Genomic DNA, 14,660 nt, shown 5'->3' with positions numbered 1-14,660 from the left:
GTGAAATAACACTTACTCTAAATATGTTTTATTGTTTATCTTATCTTTTCAATGGCTTCAAAATATCAATTCGTTTTGAATGTCTAGTATGATAATGGATAAGTTTGACTGGTTTCAAACTCTGAATTAGATGACTGAGTATCATCGTTTTGTAGAAGCATGATAGAGGGATCAATTTCTTTCATTTTGAGCTTATTAAACCTTTTTCTTTCTTTAAATTAACCTCCTTTGCTATCCCATTTGAGCCATTTATAGTACAATTTCTTTCGTTACCCTCGTTTGGTGTGATTTTGGGAATTAGTCTGTTTATTTATTTTCATATTTAAAGAGAAAAAAAAAAAGAAAAAAAAGAAAAAAAGAAAAAAAAAAAAAGAAAAAAAAAAAAGAAAAAAAGGGGGAAAATTCTCTTAGCTATTCAGCATAACTGTTTCAAAAGAAATGGTAAAAAAAAAAAAAAAAAAAATCCTGACACACCCTTTGCACACTCTACCTTTTCTTTGACAACCCGTATTAACCTTATAGCCCCATTACAACCCATTCTGGTCCCTTTTTGATGCTATAAATCATGTGATCTCAGAATTCGAGTTTGGAGTAGGGAATCATGTTTAAATTCAGAAGTTACTCATCTAGAGCATTATTCCAATCATGAAGCTATGTCAATTTCCTTGTTCTTTCATGAAAATATGTTCCTTGTATTTGGGATGGCACCGAGTTTTGAACTTGTTCTGCATTTACTCTTATAACGGTGCACCCCCTTGTGTGTACACCTGAGGAATCCTTTTTATTAGAGAGAATATTCATAGTGAGATTTGAAGTCAAAACTTTGAGGGAGTAAGTCTGTGTTTTAGTTATCCTAATTTCTATTCCTGAGATTGTATGACCTTTAACCAAAAATCTGATTTAGAATGCTAAATTACTTATTCGATTTTATGCATTTTGGTTTCGAATTTGAAATTTTTACATTCATATAGTTATTGTGAATAAAGTTTGGCAGGTGTATAGTCTGATTGCTAAGGGACTAGCAATGTTTAAGTTGGGGGTATGATTAGTGGTTAATTTTGTAAAAATTTTGTTATAATTATACCCTTCTTTCGATCTTAAATACGGTTTAAATTAGATATTAATATATATTTTATGGTTATATGCAAGTTTAAATTGAAAGATAAATGAAATGAAGTTCTAAAGTAAATAATAATAATATATAAAATTATATATAATACATATACATCATTATATGCATGCATGTACTATATATATAATATAATCTAATATATATGTGTGCTATGTGTAATACATATATATAATATATAATTTATTAATAATATTAAATTATTTTTTTATTTTTAGCCATGAAGCATTCAAGCCCATGAAGAATTCAAGTCCATGAAGAAATCAAATCCATGAAGAATTCAAATCCATGAAGAAATCAAACCCATGAAGAAATCAAGCCCATGAAAAATTAAAGTCCATGAAGAATTCAAGCCCATGAAGAATTAAGGCCCAATTTGAGCAACCCATGGAGAAGATTATTTGGAGAAGGCCCAAGGATTATTTTTAATCCTAATGAAGATTAAAAACCAATTTATAGAAATCTATTTTTATTTTGTATGTGAGAGCTTTATTAGGTGTGTTTTTTAGCTAAAATCCATTTAACTATTAGGTGGATATTATAGCTAAAATCCATTTAACTTTATGAGTGCTTTATTAGGTATGTATTTTAGCTAAAATCCATTTAATATTAGGTGTGTATTATAGCTAAAATCCATTTAACTTTAAGTGTGTGAGTGCCCATTAGATATAATTATGTCTAGTTAAATAATTGAAATTGTGTGGTTTGTATTCCATCTTGTGGCCTATAAATAGATCACTTGATTGCATTTGTAAGTGTGATTATTATTCTTGAATAAAAGTTTAGTTATTTCCTTAGAATTCTCTCTTTGAGAATTGCTTTTGTTCTCTCTCATTTTCTTTAGTATTTTCTCTTGTGATCTTACTTCATTCCTTTCTTCTTTTAAATTCTTATGTCATTTATTATTACTTTATTATTCACCGCCTAAATGGACGGTTAGTTTATGCCTTTAAATTCTTGCAATTTTCATTCTTGTATTTTAATTGTTCACCGCCTAAATGGACGGTTAGTTTATGCCTTTAAATTCTTACAATTTTAATTCTTGTATTTTAATTATCTACCGCCTAAATGGCCGGTTAGTTTCTTCTATTTTAATTCCTGTCATTTAAATTCCTGTCAATTAATTTAATGGAGATGAGTAGCTAAATCTAATCTTGGGTTAAGGCAAGGACAGTGCCCAACGCCAATGATTCCCAAAGAAAGCTGCGTTTTAAATAAGTAACCTTAATTTAAATTTCAGTATGAGTGTGTATTAATTATTAAAAAATTACTAGGTTTGGATTGGAGCGTAAGCCTAACTTAGAGCTTTCATGCCATGTATGAGAGTTACTAGAACTGGAAACGCTATCATACCCAAACCCGGATGATTAATTTAGTTGTTTTGTATATTAATTGTAATTGGATTTATGGTAGTTGCTTAAATTAGAATCCCGCATATCATGTATGGGGATTGCTTAACCTAGAACTATCATCATCTCTAATTGCATTTAATAACAAACCCTCATATCTGAAATTAAATTAATGTTGCTAATCTTTTATGCTAAACTTTGGGAATCAACGGGTTGGTACTGAAATTGTCTTAACTCAAGCACTATCCAAATTCATATTTTTACGTTTAATGTTTATTTCAATTTTTGCCTTACTTTATTTTCTAGTATCTGTTGTCTAAAAACAAAACCATAAAAAAATCTTGTTGTCAATTTGTCCAAATGCGTGTGCGTGTGTGTGACATTCTTTTTCTTTTGCCATAAATAAATCTCTCAGTGGACGACCTGGATTCATCCAGAAAATATAAATTTAAATTTGGACTACAACTGCACTCGTACACTGGCGAGTATAAACCTCTCACTAAAATAAAAAAAATATAAAAGTTTTATTATGATTTGTTTTTATTGTGTTTTAATTGCAGGGTGAGAGTGCAGTCAATATGGTACGGATTCTTTATGATATAATATAAGGTGAATTCAGGTATGTATCATATCAATTTTTGATTTTTACTTTTGCATATTATGAATGATTTGCTGGGGGTTTTGTTTGGAATTCAGTACTTAAGGTTTAAGTTATGTATCGAGAAAGAAAGAAAAAATAATTTATGTATATTTTGGGTCCTAGCATAGTGACACGCTCTGTAAGAGAAAAGTGGTGTGTTACAGAAGTAGTCTCGAGCAAGCTTGTTAGAGACAAGTGGGCCTTGTATTCTATCCCACCTTGATTATAGCCTTCCTAAAAGTTTTTCCAATGGCGTTCCTCGAGTAAAATTTCCCATGGAAGTGGTTGAGGAGAACATGATTCATTGGATGAGCACTCTGGTGGGCTATTTCATTGAGAAATGGCTTCTGTTTCTAGTGGTTAAGTCCATCACCATGAAGTTATGGAAGTGCTATGGGTTTCTTGAGGTAATCTTAAAAAGCTTTGGTATTTATTTCTTTCGCTTTGTTACGTAAGACCATGTGTTGTGTGTCTTTGATGATGACCCAAGGCACTTTGTCTATAGGCCCTTATTGTTGAGATGTTGGGAGCTAGGAATGATCATTTCACAAGAGTCCCATACTTTTCTTCCAATGTGGGTCAAGATCTATAATGTGTCTTTGGAGGGGTGGTCACTTAAAGGTATAGTTGTTATTGCTAGTGGGTTGGGTAAACATGTTGACCCCATAAAAAAGGATAGAACTAGGCTAGGTTATGCTTGGGTTTAAGTGGAAATGCATGTGTCATATTCTTTTCCAAAATACATTGAACTGGATCAAGGGATGTATGAATTCATGAGTGAACCCAAGATTGCTCATTTACTAGTAGAATATCAATGAATGCCTTTTATCTATACTCATTGCCAAGTTTTTGGTCATAACATATTGGGCTTCCTAAAGATTTCTCACCCTATTGAAAGTGTGGCCCATGGAGCCCAGAGCTTGCTAGGGAGGCAAATATGAGGAAAGGTAAGGGTGTTGCGATATCTTCGAGCAACCCTTATAGTGAAAATGAAGCCTCTCATGTGTCTTTAATTGTGATTGCTAATTTTGCATCTAGGGTTGTCTTTTCCAAGCCTATCGAGGTGGAGTCATTGATGGCAAATTGATTTTATTCTCATGAATAAGGATATGGATGTTTCCTCTCCTAGAGAATTACATATTCCTATGGATGCAATGTGTCCTGATGAGGCTAAGATGGCTATTGAGAACAGGGGAAAAGAGATCGGGGTGCAAAGGTGGATTCTACTTTTGAGTTCTGACAGAACAGATAACTCGGGTTCTAAGTATGTCCTGGTGAAGTCTGAGTCCCAACTAAAGAAAGAAAGGAGGAAGAAGAACGCCTTTGCTCGAGCAAATTAGAGTGTAGGTGCGACGAGTCCAATTATTATTAATTAAACGTGATGTTGAGCTCGAGTTTTATCTTATCTTGTGATTTGTTACTCTTGTGTGATTGTGTTGTTTGTTCGACGTATGCCCTAGTGTTACTTGTAGACACTTTGTAATTTTTTATTAATTCATTCTTATTTATAGAAAAAAAATTCTAAGTTGTCATTGAAAATAACAAAAAAAAAAAAAAAAAAAGAGGGGGAGGGTTCATGATAGTAACAAAGAACGGCCAAAGAAGTTTATTTGCTTAAGTGACCTCTCTCTAGGGCTTAAGAATTTCCAAAAATGTTATTTAGAAACACTCAATTGCGACATTAATATTTTGGTTACACTCTTATATTAATGTATTCATTATATATTTATTTAATATGACACAAAATATAATATATTAATACATAAATATCATATTTACCAGTGTTCAAATAACATTGATTTAACTTGTTGGATCCCAAATTTGAAGCAACCTTTGGGGTAGTTCAGTTGGTTCATTACATATGTTTGAAAACTTAAGATATTGCAAGGTTACAAATTCAATTTTCCCTCGTGACTTTATATCAACCATATATATTTGAAGGCCCAACTCTTGAATTTCAGCCCACAATTAATTTGTCCGTTCACCAAGGTTGAGGAGCAAGCAAATTATGGATTTATAGAAAGGGTGAGACAATTCAAATCAAAGGTCGACTGCGTATTGAGAATCCTCCTTATTTCCTACTTTGCAAAAAAAACAATATTATCTCCCATGGCGTAGATCAACTGGCAAATGAAGAATTTGTTGGGGTGTTGTTCTTTGGACCCACAGGTCCAGTATTGGAGTCATGTCCAAGAGATAGTTCAATAGGTAAGAAGCGGTCTTGAAAATGAAAAAATACTTGTCGCCCTCATGTTTGCGGTTGTGCTATGGGTCGAAACCTGTCTGCTGAATCTCCTAATTTACCTCTCTTGCTGGAATCGTGAGACCGAGCAGCGGGGCGCAAGTGATAACAAGTAATTTAAAAAAAAAAACAATATTAATAAAAAAAAAAAAAAAAACCTGAAGCACCAAGGCAAATACCCAAAAAAATCTCAGCATCGATCTTAGGACGCATTCATCTTTGTCTTTGACAGTAATTGAAAACCAACGGGACGAGTGATTTGGGAAGGTTCTGAAAGAGAGCAAAGTGGGAGAATCGACAAGAGAAGTAAATTCTTACGGAAATTAAGTAGTTTTGTGTTGGGCCTGTTCCCATGATTTGCTAGCTTTGCCTTGAAGCTAATACCAATGTTGAGAGTTTCTAAGGTTACAGCAGCTTTTATGGCTTCTGTTCTGGCGCTTGTGTCCTTGCTATATATTTTAGGATGTATTATGCTTTGTGTCCATTGGTCTGGGTTCTGTTTTGGCTTGTGTGGGTGCTCTTCCGAGTGTTGCTTTGAGCAGTTGCCGGTTCAGGTTTTAATTTTATGGGGCTTGTGTTCTCCTCGCTTAAAAGAGCGAGTGCTATACCTGAACAAATCTCGGTGCAATGTCTAATTGTGAGACGATATTTACATTCCCCAAGAAGAAAAAGAATAGCTGAACCCAGAATCCATCTACCTATCCATATCGATTTAGCTTTCACCTTTTTGTTTTGACAGAAGCATCTTATCCGGGAAGCCCTTCAATAGGCCAGGCCAGGCCAGGCCGGGAACGAAGAATCTTACAAATTAAAATACCCATCGATCAAAGTAGCCTTTAATTACATGACGTCGTGATTGTGATTTTGGAAGCAAGCCAAGCCAAGCCAAGGGAGAAAGAGAATTCATATGTGTGTATATAGCTATGGTAGGTGAGAGCGAAGTGTATGAATACGACGCCCGGAGTTGCGTAAGGAAATGCGAAGCCTTTTGCTACTCAAAAATTGGCACTGCAAAGCCCCCCCACCCCCCAAACCAAACATAGAAGAAGAAAGCAAATTTGTTTTCTTGTTTGTCAACTCCCAGGTTGACATCTATGGCCGATGGCTGTTTGTTCATCCGCGGGGGCCTAAAAGAAATATGATATTTGATGGGGGTAATAAAGCAACAATAATAAAAATAAAAATAAAAATAAAAACATCTCATTTAAATTAAAAAACACAGCCGCCTATAATTAGACTCAGTATTTGCCTCTTGATTTTGATTAAAAGTAGTTTAACTTGTCCTTTTTTTAATTAATTTTTAGAAGAAAGGACTAGTAAGGGAAGAACGAACTGAAGGGCGTTGAAAACGAAGGGCATGGGCTGGAAAAACTGAGTCCAAAAATAAGAGCACGTGCCGACCCAATCGAGGACTAGTGGGAATTAGTTCAAATGGAAGGGGTTTGTGATTATTAAAATGAAATGGGCACGTGCCCTTGTGACATCTCAAAATTTCCGGGGTGCAAGTAGGTACTTACTACAGCTTAATAACAGAGGGGAGGGGAGGGGAATCTGGTAAGCCTCAAATCAAGCCTGAAAAGCTGTCTATTATGCAGCAGCTGCCGCTGGGTACTTACAGGATTTGGATTCTTTTATTTATTTCCTTCAGAGACACAGATTTTGCTAATCCTTCCCGCTCAGCTCTGTCAGAGAAATCAAATTTCACATGCATGCATGCAAAACAATTAATCATTTTACAATTCACCCCTATTATACAATAATACACTGATCCTTAGTTTGCTTTAAACATCTTTATTTAATGTGAAAGTGACTAGCTAGCTTAATTTGAATGGGACGTGACAGTTAAAGAGATTTGAACCATGGTCACATATATATGAGTTTTTTTTATTACAAAAGTGTTTCTACATTGTGCCCATATTTATACAGAAGACATGAACTTTCATTCGTTCAAAAACACTCTGAAGTTTACTAATGTTTATATTAACTATGAAAGTCGTATCTCAATCGGTCTGAAGAATTTCAGTGGGAGGCAATTTCAACCACTCCCATACAAGATGATAGTATGGTGGAGATAGCAATTTAGAATATAAATAAAAATTGTCTATGTGTTGCCTTTAAGAGGACAATATCCTTGTTGTGTTCATATGCCTTAGAAAGTACCATATTATTCTAACAAGAGTAAAAGAAAGTTAATTTTGTTGAAATAAAGCTACTTTAGATTTAATTTGGAGGTGGGATTTGGTAAAGTTAATAAAGCTTGCTTCTATTCTTCATCGTTCTTGCTGCGGCAAGGACCGCATGCACACTCTTTCCAAACATTAATTACCAAATTTACTTGCCATCTCATCTCTACAGCCAAAAATCAAGGCATTTGACTATTAAATTATTCATTGACAGCTTCCCATAGTTTAAATTTTGAATCTTATTTGTCTTGAAAAATTGTTTCCTACACAAACTATATGGCCCGGCTTTTTTGAATTAAATATCCTTTTTTTTTTTACATAAAACAACATTTTTAAACATAAAAAAACAATAAGATCTACCCTTAATTCTTAAACATATATTCAAATGACAATCTTGAATTATATATAGATTAAATACATCAAAATAACATATTGAGAACTAAAATTCCTTAATCTTATGAATTTGCTAACTTGGAATGCCAAGTAAGCACGTAAGAATCTGACGTGGACTCACGAAGAATACATTATTAACTATTCAAAGATGTTACATGAAGTGGGTTGGGAATAATACACGGCTTTTTACAAGAACAGGAGAAGTGGGGCGAAATAGAAAACACAAGAAATGTTCCTCTTTCATTTTCAATTCCATTTTGGTAGGGCACTTTCTAAATTCTGCAACTAAATGACTTCAATTCTGTGTTTCGTGCACACATGGAAACCAGACCCCAGCTCAGAAGATAAAGCTATCGGAGATTACAAATATGGTTTTCACCTTTTACCCCAAGGCATGTAATGTGGGTTGCCCCCATTCACATATTCTCACGGGTTTGTCTGTACCATTTCTTCTCTCAGTGTCACAGTCTCTGCTGCTCAATCCCACATCCCACATGGGCATCTATTTTACCCACTTCCTTCTCCATTTCATTACATCCTTTAACATAATTTACACCCTAAATATAAAATACAAAGTATGTAGTATTGTTTAAAGATATTTTTGTTTTTTCAGTTATATTTGATAGCGTAAAAATTATAGTTTTTGTTTCGTTTTATGAAAAAATCTCTCTATTTAAGTACAGTAAATATGACTCTTTCCTAACCAGGGCGAGCCTTTTGAGTGAAGGAGATTAGTGGAGGCGTGTAAGGTGTAACACTTTATGATTTAGGCGTCGGTGAAGAACATCTGACTTGTCAGCCGGATTTTCTTCTTATATTTGCAAGGAGAAGGCGTTTAAGTGGGATTTTGGAATTTTGCTACGCTGACTTCTTCTAGGTCTGGGTGGTCGCTGGCAATTAAAATTAAAATCCTGCAACAAGAGATAGGTTGGTAGTACAATTTCACAGCCAACCACTGTAGCAGCAGCCTCCATTGCTTTGCTCTCCTCACCTTTTTGCTTTTTCTCTCCATCTTCTCCTTCTATGCACATATACACTTCCACACAGAAACAGCTTCCTCCTACTAACTCATCTCTCTGGCATGCTCCCTATAATCTGTCATCACCACCTCCGCTTTCCCGACTGCACGAAACTCCCCATTTTATAAGAGATTATTTTCAAAAGTCAGGAGCATGAATTTTCAGTCTGAAAGAATCAACTCACCTCTCAACTTCAGTTTCTTTTGTATCTGATACATACATATATATATATAGTGATTTTTTGAAAGCAAAAGACTGCCTTGTGATGATGGGTCAGGGTCACAAGCATTTGCACGAGCTACTGGAAGAAGATCAAGAACCGTTCTTTCTGAAGAACTACATTGCTGATAAGCGAATTCAGCTCAACAGAGCCACTCCTGAAGCCGCTGTATTACAGGCCAAGAAGCGGAATTTCATCGCCCAAAGCTCCATTTCCAGGCGTAGTCTCTGCAAGCAGGCGTGTTTGTTCTCTTTCCAGGGCTCGCCCGACGTCAGGCAATCTCCCTTCATCGATTTCCCGTCGCCGGCAGCTGTGAAGAGTCCTTGTAAATGCCCGAATTCCGTGCTTCTTCATGTCCCCGCCGGAACTGCAGCTATGCTTCTCGAGGCGGCGATGAGGATTCAGAAACAATCGTTGAATCCCAAACCCAAAACCCAGACTAAGAATCCAGGATTTGGGTTGTTAGGGTCGATTCTGATGAGGCTAAGCGGTAAGAAACGGTCACGTAAGGGAGAAACTGGAGGCAGAAAATCAGCTGGAAAGGCCGAGGAAGTGCAGGAAAATGCTGGAAAAGGTGCTTCGGAAATGGGTTTTTCTTGTTCTTGCAGTAGCAGTGAGCAAAACCATTCCGACCCGTCAAGCCCTTTCCGGGTTGCCCTTTGGAAGAGCCCCAGTTCCGGTGGCCGGACGCCCAATGTCCCATCGCCGGCGGCATCTCCCGGTCGCCAAAACAAGCAGGTTTGTCTTCTTACCTTGCCATTATCTAATTTCGTAGCTAGCACCAATTTGTTGACAGTAAAATAAATAAACATCATTCTATATTATACAAAATGAACGAGAATAATAACCATAAGTTTTAATTTCACTGGAGAAGTTAAATATTATGAATTTGAGACTTTTAATTATCCCGATTCATAGTCACATTCTCTATAAAGTCGTTATAATCAACAGGATAATTATGAAACCGAGGGCATAGAAAAGACAAGCTTAGAAGAAGGCAATGGTGATCAGTGCAGTCCAGTATCTGTATTAGATCCCCCATCCGAAGAAGATGGCAATGGTGATGGCGACGAGGAAGACGACATGGATTACCACCTCGAGACCAGCTATGCAATTGTACAGAGTGAGTAAAAAGAATTTACAAGAACATAAAACTCTCAGTTTTTCCACCATTTATCCTCCCTTGTGCTGTCTTTTTCAACCCATAAATCTTGTGTATTTAATTGTTTACGCGCCATATTTGTTAGCTGCGACCAAAGGGTCGATATCGAATCGCTCATACTTGTTTAACATGATCAATTAATACGTGGGATCCATGGAACGAATCATCGATGATCAGGACATAGAAGTAGTTAACATGTCATTGTACAATGCTACAACCTGAACATGGATTTCTGGTAGTAGCATCTTGTTTCTTCGATAAGACAAGGCCTTGGACATGCTCATAACTTCATCTGCCCCACATTTAGGCGGTGGCTCTGTCTTAATGGCGCGACAACTCATCCATCTGTTCATAATTTTGATCTATGGAAACGGATTTCGCAAGTTATCTGGGCTGTTGATTGAATGCCCATTACTATCTTGAAACGAGAGTTATGAGCTCAATCAATGCCCTACCAGTGCCATTTTCATCTGAATATGGAAGCAGAGGAGATTGATGTACTTTTTTGATTCTAAGTAAATTTGATTTCATTCTGTTTGCATTTTAGTCTTTAACTCATGAAAACTGGAAACAGGAGCAAAGCAGCAGCTGTTGGAGAAGCTTCAAAGATTCGAGAAACTTGCAGAGTTAGACCCCATTGAACTTGAGAAAGGAATGTTACAAGAGCAAGGAGATGAAGATGATAATAATGATGAAGGCCTAGAGGAAGAGGAGAAGTGCGAAGAAGACAGCTCCCCTGCATTCCAAAACCCGAACAACAATACTGACAGGTTTGTCAGGGAAGTTCTTCGAAAATCAGGCCTTGATCATGGTAAAGTCTCAGCAGAGATGGCGCGGCTGGTGCTAGACCTCATTGCCGAGGAGAAGGGAAGCCAAGATCGCGGGGTTGATGGCACTGAGGCCGCTCTGAAGAGGGTTTCGGATAGCTTGATTTGGTTGAAGGAGGTGGAATATAAGACCATCGATATGATGGTCGAGTTGGATTTCAGAAAAGAGCTCGAGGGGTGGAGAGAAATGGATCGAGAGCTGGTGGCAGAGGCTGCAAAAGAGATTGAGCTCACCATATTTGGACTATTGGTGGAGGAATTGTCAGAAGAACTAGAGAGCTAGTTTGATCTTGACAACTGGAGTTTTTTTTTTTTTGGGGGGGGGGGGGAGGCATCATCAAATTTCTCTTCATCCAAAGTGGTTCTTGTTTTCGAAGATGTTCATTCAAGAATCAATCATAGCCTGACTTGTAAGGATATGAATTAGATGATAGAAATAGAAATGCTTGTCATGTACATGCACCAGTGTGTGCAGGGGAGGACCTGCATTGCCCTTTGCTTAATTAATGAAGCATCAAAGCATCCAACCATAGCTTTCCACATTCAAATCCCCTATTCTGACAGTGTCTTGACACAAATAAAATTCTCTTACAAACATCTTCGGTTCATCTCAATGTATTCTGTATCAAAAAGTTTTTCCCACGACATGACTTGATCGACTCCTATTTTTTAACTCGATAGAGAGCCAAGTGAATCACAACTATGCCCGTCTCTTCATGTCCCTTGCTCAACTAATAAGATCTATGTGCTTACTTTTTAGTTTTAGATTACTCCTCAAATTTAATATTTGATAGAAATTAATTTAGATCAAACCCAATTGATTTTGATGAGAGATGGGGATATAAAAAGTAGGATACTCAATTCCATTAAAATTATTGTAATCTCAGCAGTTGTTAAGTGATTGCACCGCATTAATTTGAGAGGCTATAACATGTTATTAGCTAGGTTTGTGTCTAGAGTTATTTATTAAGAGTTACCCATAAATTATTTAGAGTTAGAATTGTGATGATTTTCAATTTTATCCACACAAAATTGCCATGAGAGGATTTCAGTATTGTTTGTGCAAAAAAATTGTGTTTTGAGAAGATTTATAATTTTGTTTGTTCAAAAACTATACCGTCATAATTAATTATATTATAAAAAAAAATCTACACAATTATTGATTGATAGATTTCTCTCATTATTATGAGATAGTAATTAAGATAGGTGCCTTTAAATGGTACATCTTCTCTTAATTATTGTGTGTTCTAAGATTTAATTAGGTAAACTCAATATAAATGCCATTATTTTATGCTAAGTTACTATAAATATTGTGATTGATTGCCCATAATTTCCAACTAATATGAGAACACTTTTGAGTTGAGAGAGCTTCCCTGAAACCATGTAAAGAGAGATGCTTAGACAAAAGTTTCAGCAAGGAACAAGTAGTTTTGAGCCATGAAAGCAGCTTCCAAGCCTTTTTCTATGGATAAAACTGGCATCTCTATCTTTCTTTATTCCCCTTTTATATTTCCATCTTTTGCTTTAATCCTATGCTTTCCGCCTGTGGCCAACCCCCCCTTCTGGATTCTCTGCATTTCTTAATTGCTTTATCATCAATAGCTTGTGGTTTGTTAAGCAAAGTACATCCATTATAATGGACCTCCATGGATTGATTGCAGCTAGCTTGTCTGTAACATGTGCAAGCTGTATTCAAATTAACTCGTGATGGGTCCACCATTAGAGGGGAATTATTTCTTCCATTTACATTATGATATCTTATCTTAGAGGCTTAATCCCAATTATTAAAGTCACATTCATCATTGCTTTACACAAAACAACAATTAAAATAAATAAAAAAAACCTTAAAAGTTTGTGTATGGAGAAATTTAAATGAGTCGACTTTATCTAAGTAAAATTAAAATTTGATACCTTGTTATTATTTATATATATATACTACAAGAAGAAGACAAAAAGGGATTTGAAAACCCTGATTAGTATAACCCACCTACCTAGACTAGAAAGCCCAACTTCTTTCTTTAAGGTAGAAGCAATTCTAAGATTAATGAATTATGGAAGTTGAATGGAATTATTCAATACATACCCTAACATTAACCCCTTTTCATTTAATAAGGTAGTGTTTGCTAAAATAAGTAAAATAAGATTATATCAATATAAAGTTGAAATACTTTAATCAAAATATAAAATTATCAAAGATAAAACTAATAATTATTTTAATATTTTTATCAAACTGTTTGTTAAATCTTTTTAAAATACACTAGATGACATATGTATCATTTTTTCTTATTTGTAAAAAAACAATATAAATTTATCCTGAAAGATGAGAGATAAATTTATCTTGAAAAACCCAAATAAAAAGTCATGTGACTTCTTTTTTAAATGTCGTCAAATAAATTTAATAAATACAATAAAAAACACTTTTGTCTAAAGTATTTTTCATATCTTAATTTTTTCAGTCTATATCTTAGTTAATAAACATTACCTAAGAGAAATAATTTTTTTTTTTTTTTACACAAAGATGTCATAATTGGATGAATTATATTATACATAACATATATATTTTAAAATTTCATATATAGTTGAAAAGAACAAATTGGGAAATATTATATATGATGTGATATTGTTTTAGTCCCAAAAGCAAGCAACCATTTGGAATTGAAAAAAAATTGCAACATTCTCTGCACTTAGGATTGGGTTAATGATAATGGTGAAATGGGACAACTAATGGCTTGGTTTTGTCCACTAAGCTAAGCAGTAAAGCAGCCAAGCAAAAGTGGGGGCAGCCGAGGCTCTTGCAGGCCCTCATGTTTCCATAAACTTATTCACCTTCACTTGCAACCAAAAGTAAATCGTTTGCTTCCTTGGATTAGGTTGGTGCAATTAATTGGATACCATCCTTGAATATCAATTTTGTCTCATTACAAATCTTGTTGGTAGCCTTATTAACCTGCCCATTTCAACTTCTTCACACCATTTAACATTAACCAAAGGAGGGCTAGGATTTGTTTGGCTATGATTTTTAGGATGAATGTTTCTCAATTGTGGTTTTATATTAGTAACCCTAATCACAAAATTATGAATTTTCATTATCGAGTTTGTGACCGATGAATTAATCATATTCGGTGTTTTTATTTGTAACATTTTCAACAAATTAATTAAAATTTTCAATAAAAATTAAAAAAAATTATTAAAGTGAAAAATGGGCAACCTAATGCACAAAAATACATGAATAAAAAAATACATACTTAAGTTATATTTAAATTAAGGACAAAAATTAAAAACCACCCCTGCGATTTTAAGAAACTACCTTGACACCCTTACATTATTGAAAACCCATCTTTTCCACCTTGTAAATTAATAGATGTTGTACAGAGCACCTTACTATTAATCATCCGTTTGTCTTGAAATTTAGTGACAATGGAATGTACCAAAGTACCCCTATAGAACCCATATGAATGATTAAAACAAATAAATAATTAGAACCAACAGGAGCAAT

At 35.0% G+C, this 14,660-nt stretch overlaps 1 protein-coding gene across 1 annotated transcript; it reads left to right on the top strand.

Annotated features, from left to right (window-relative positions):
- Positions 1-9,118: 9,118 nt before the first annotated feature.
- Positions 9,119-11,754, top strand: LOC127787984 (uncharacterized). Its single transcript, XM_052316102.1, has 3 exons — positions 9,119-9,913; positions 10,127-10,298; positions 10,912-11,754. The coding sequence occupies exons 1-3, from the start codon at positions 9,221-9,223 to the stop codon at positions 11,445-11,447; spliced, it is 1,401 nt and encodes a 466-aa protein (XP_052172062.1). The 5' UTR covers positions 9,119-9,220; the 3' UTR covers positions 11,448-11,754.
- The last annotated feature ends 2,906 nt before the right edge of the window (positions 11,755-14,660 follow it).

This window comes from Diospyros lotus, chromosome 13 (assembly GCF_014633365.1).
Source record: "Diospyros lotus cultivar Yz01 chromosome 13, ASM1463336v1, whole genome shotgun sequence".
Lineage (NCBI taxonomy): Eukaryota > Viridiplantae > Streptophyta > Magnoliopsida > Ericales > Ebenaceae > Diospyros > Diospyros lotus.
This window is presented reverse-complemented; position numbering and strand designations above follow the sequence as displayed.

Bases quoted from the DNA above. Each gene is read 5' to 3' on its own strand.
- LOC127787984 (XM_052316102.1), top strand. From the start codon at position 9,221: ATGATGGGTCAGGGTCACAAGCATTTGCACGAGCTACTGGAAGAAGAT. The intron at 9,914-10,126 runs GTTTGTCTTCTT...TATAATCAACAG, and splicing joins CCGGTCGCCAAAACAAGCAG to GATAATTATGAAACCGAGGG. The intron at 10,299-10,911 runs GTGAGTAAAAAG...AACTGGAAACAG, and splicing joins CAGCTATGCAATTGTACAGA to GAGCAAAGCAGCAGCTGTTG.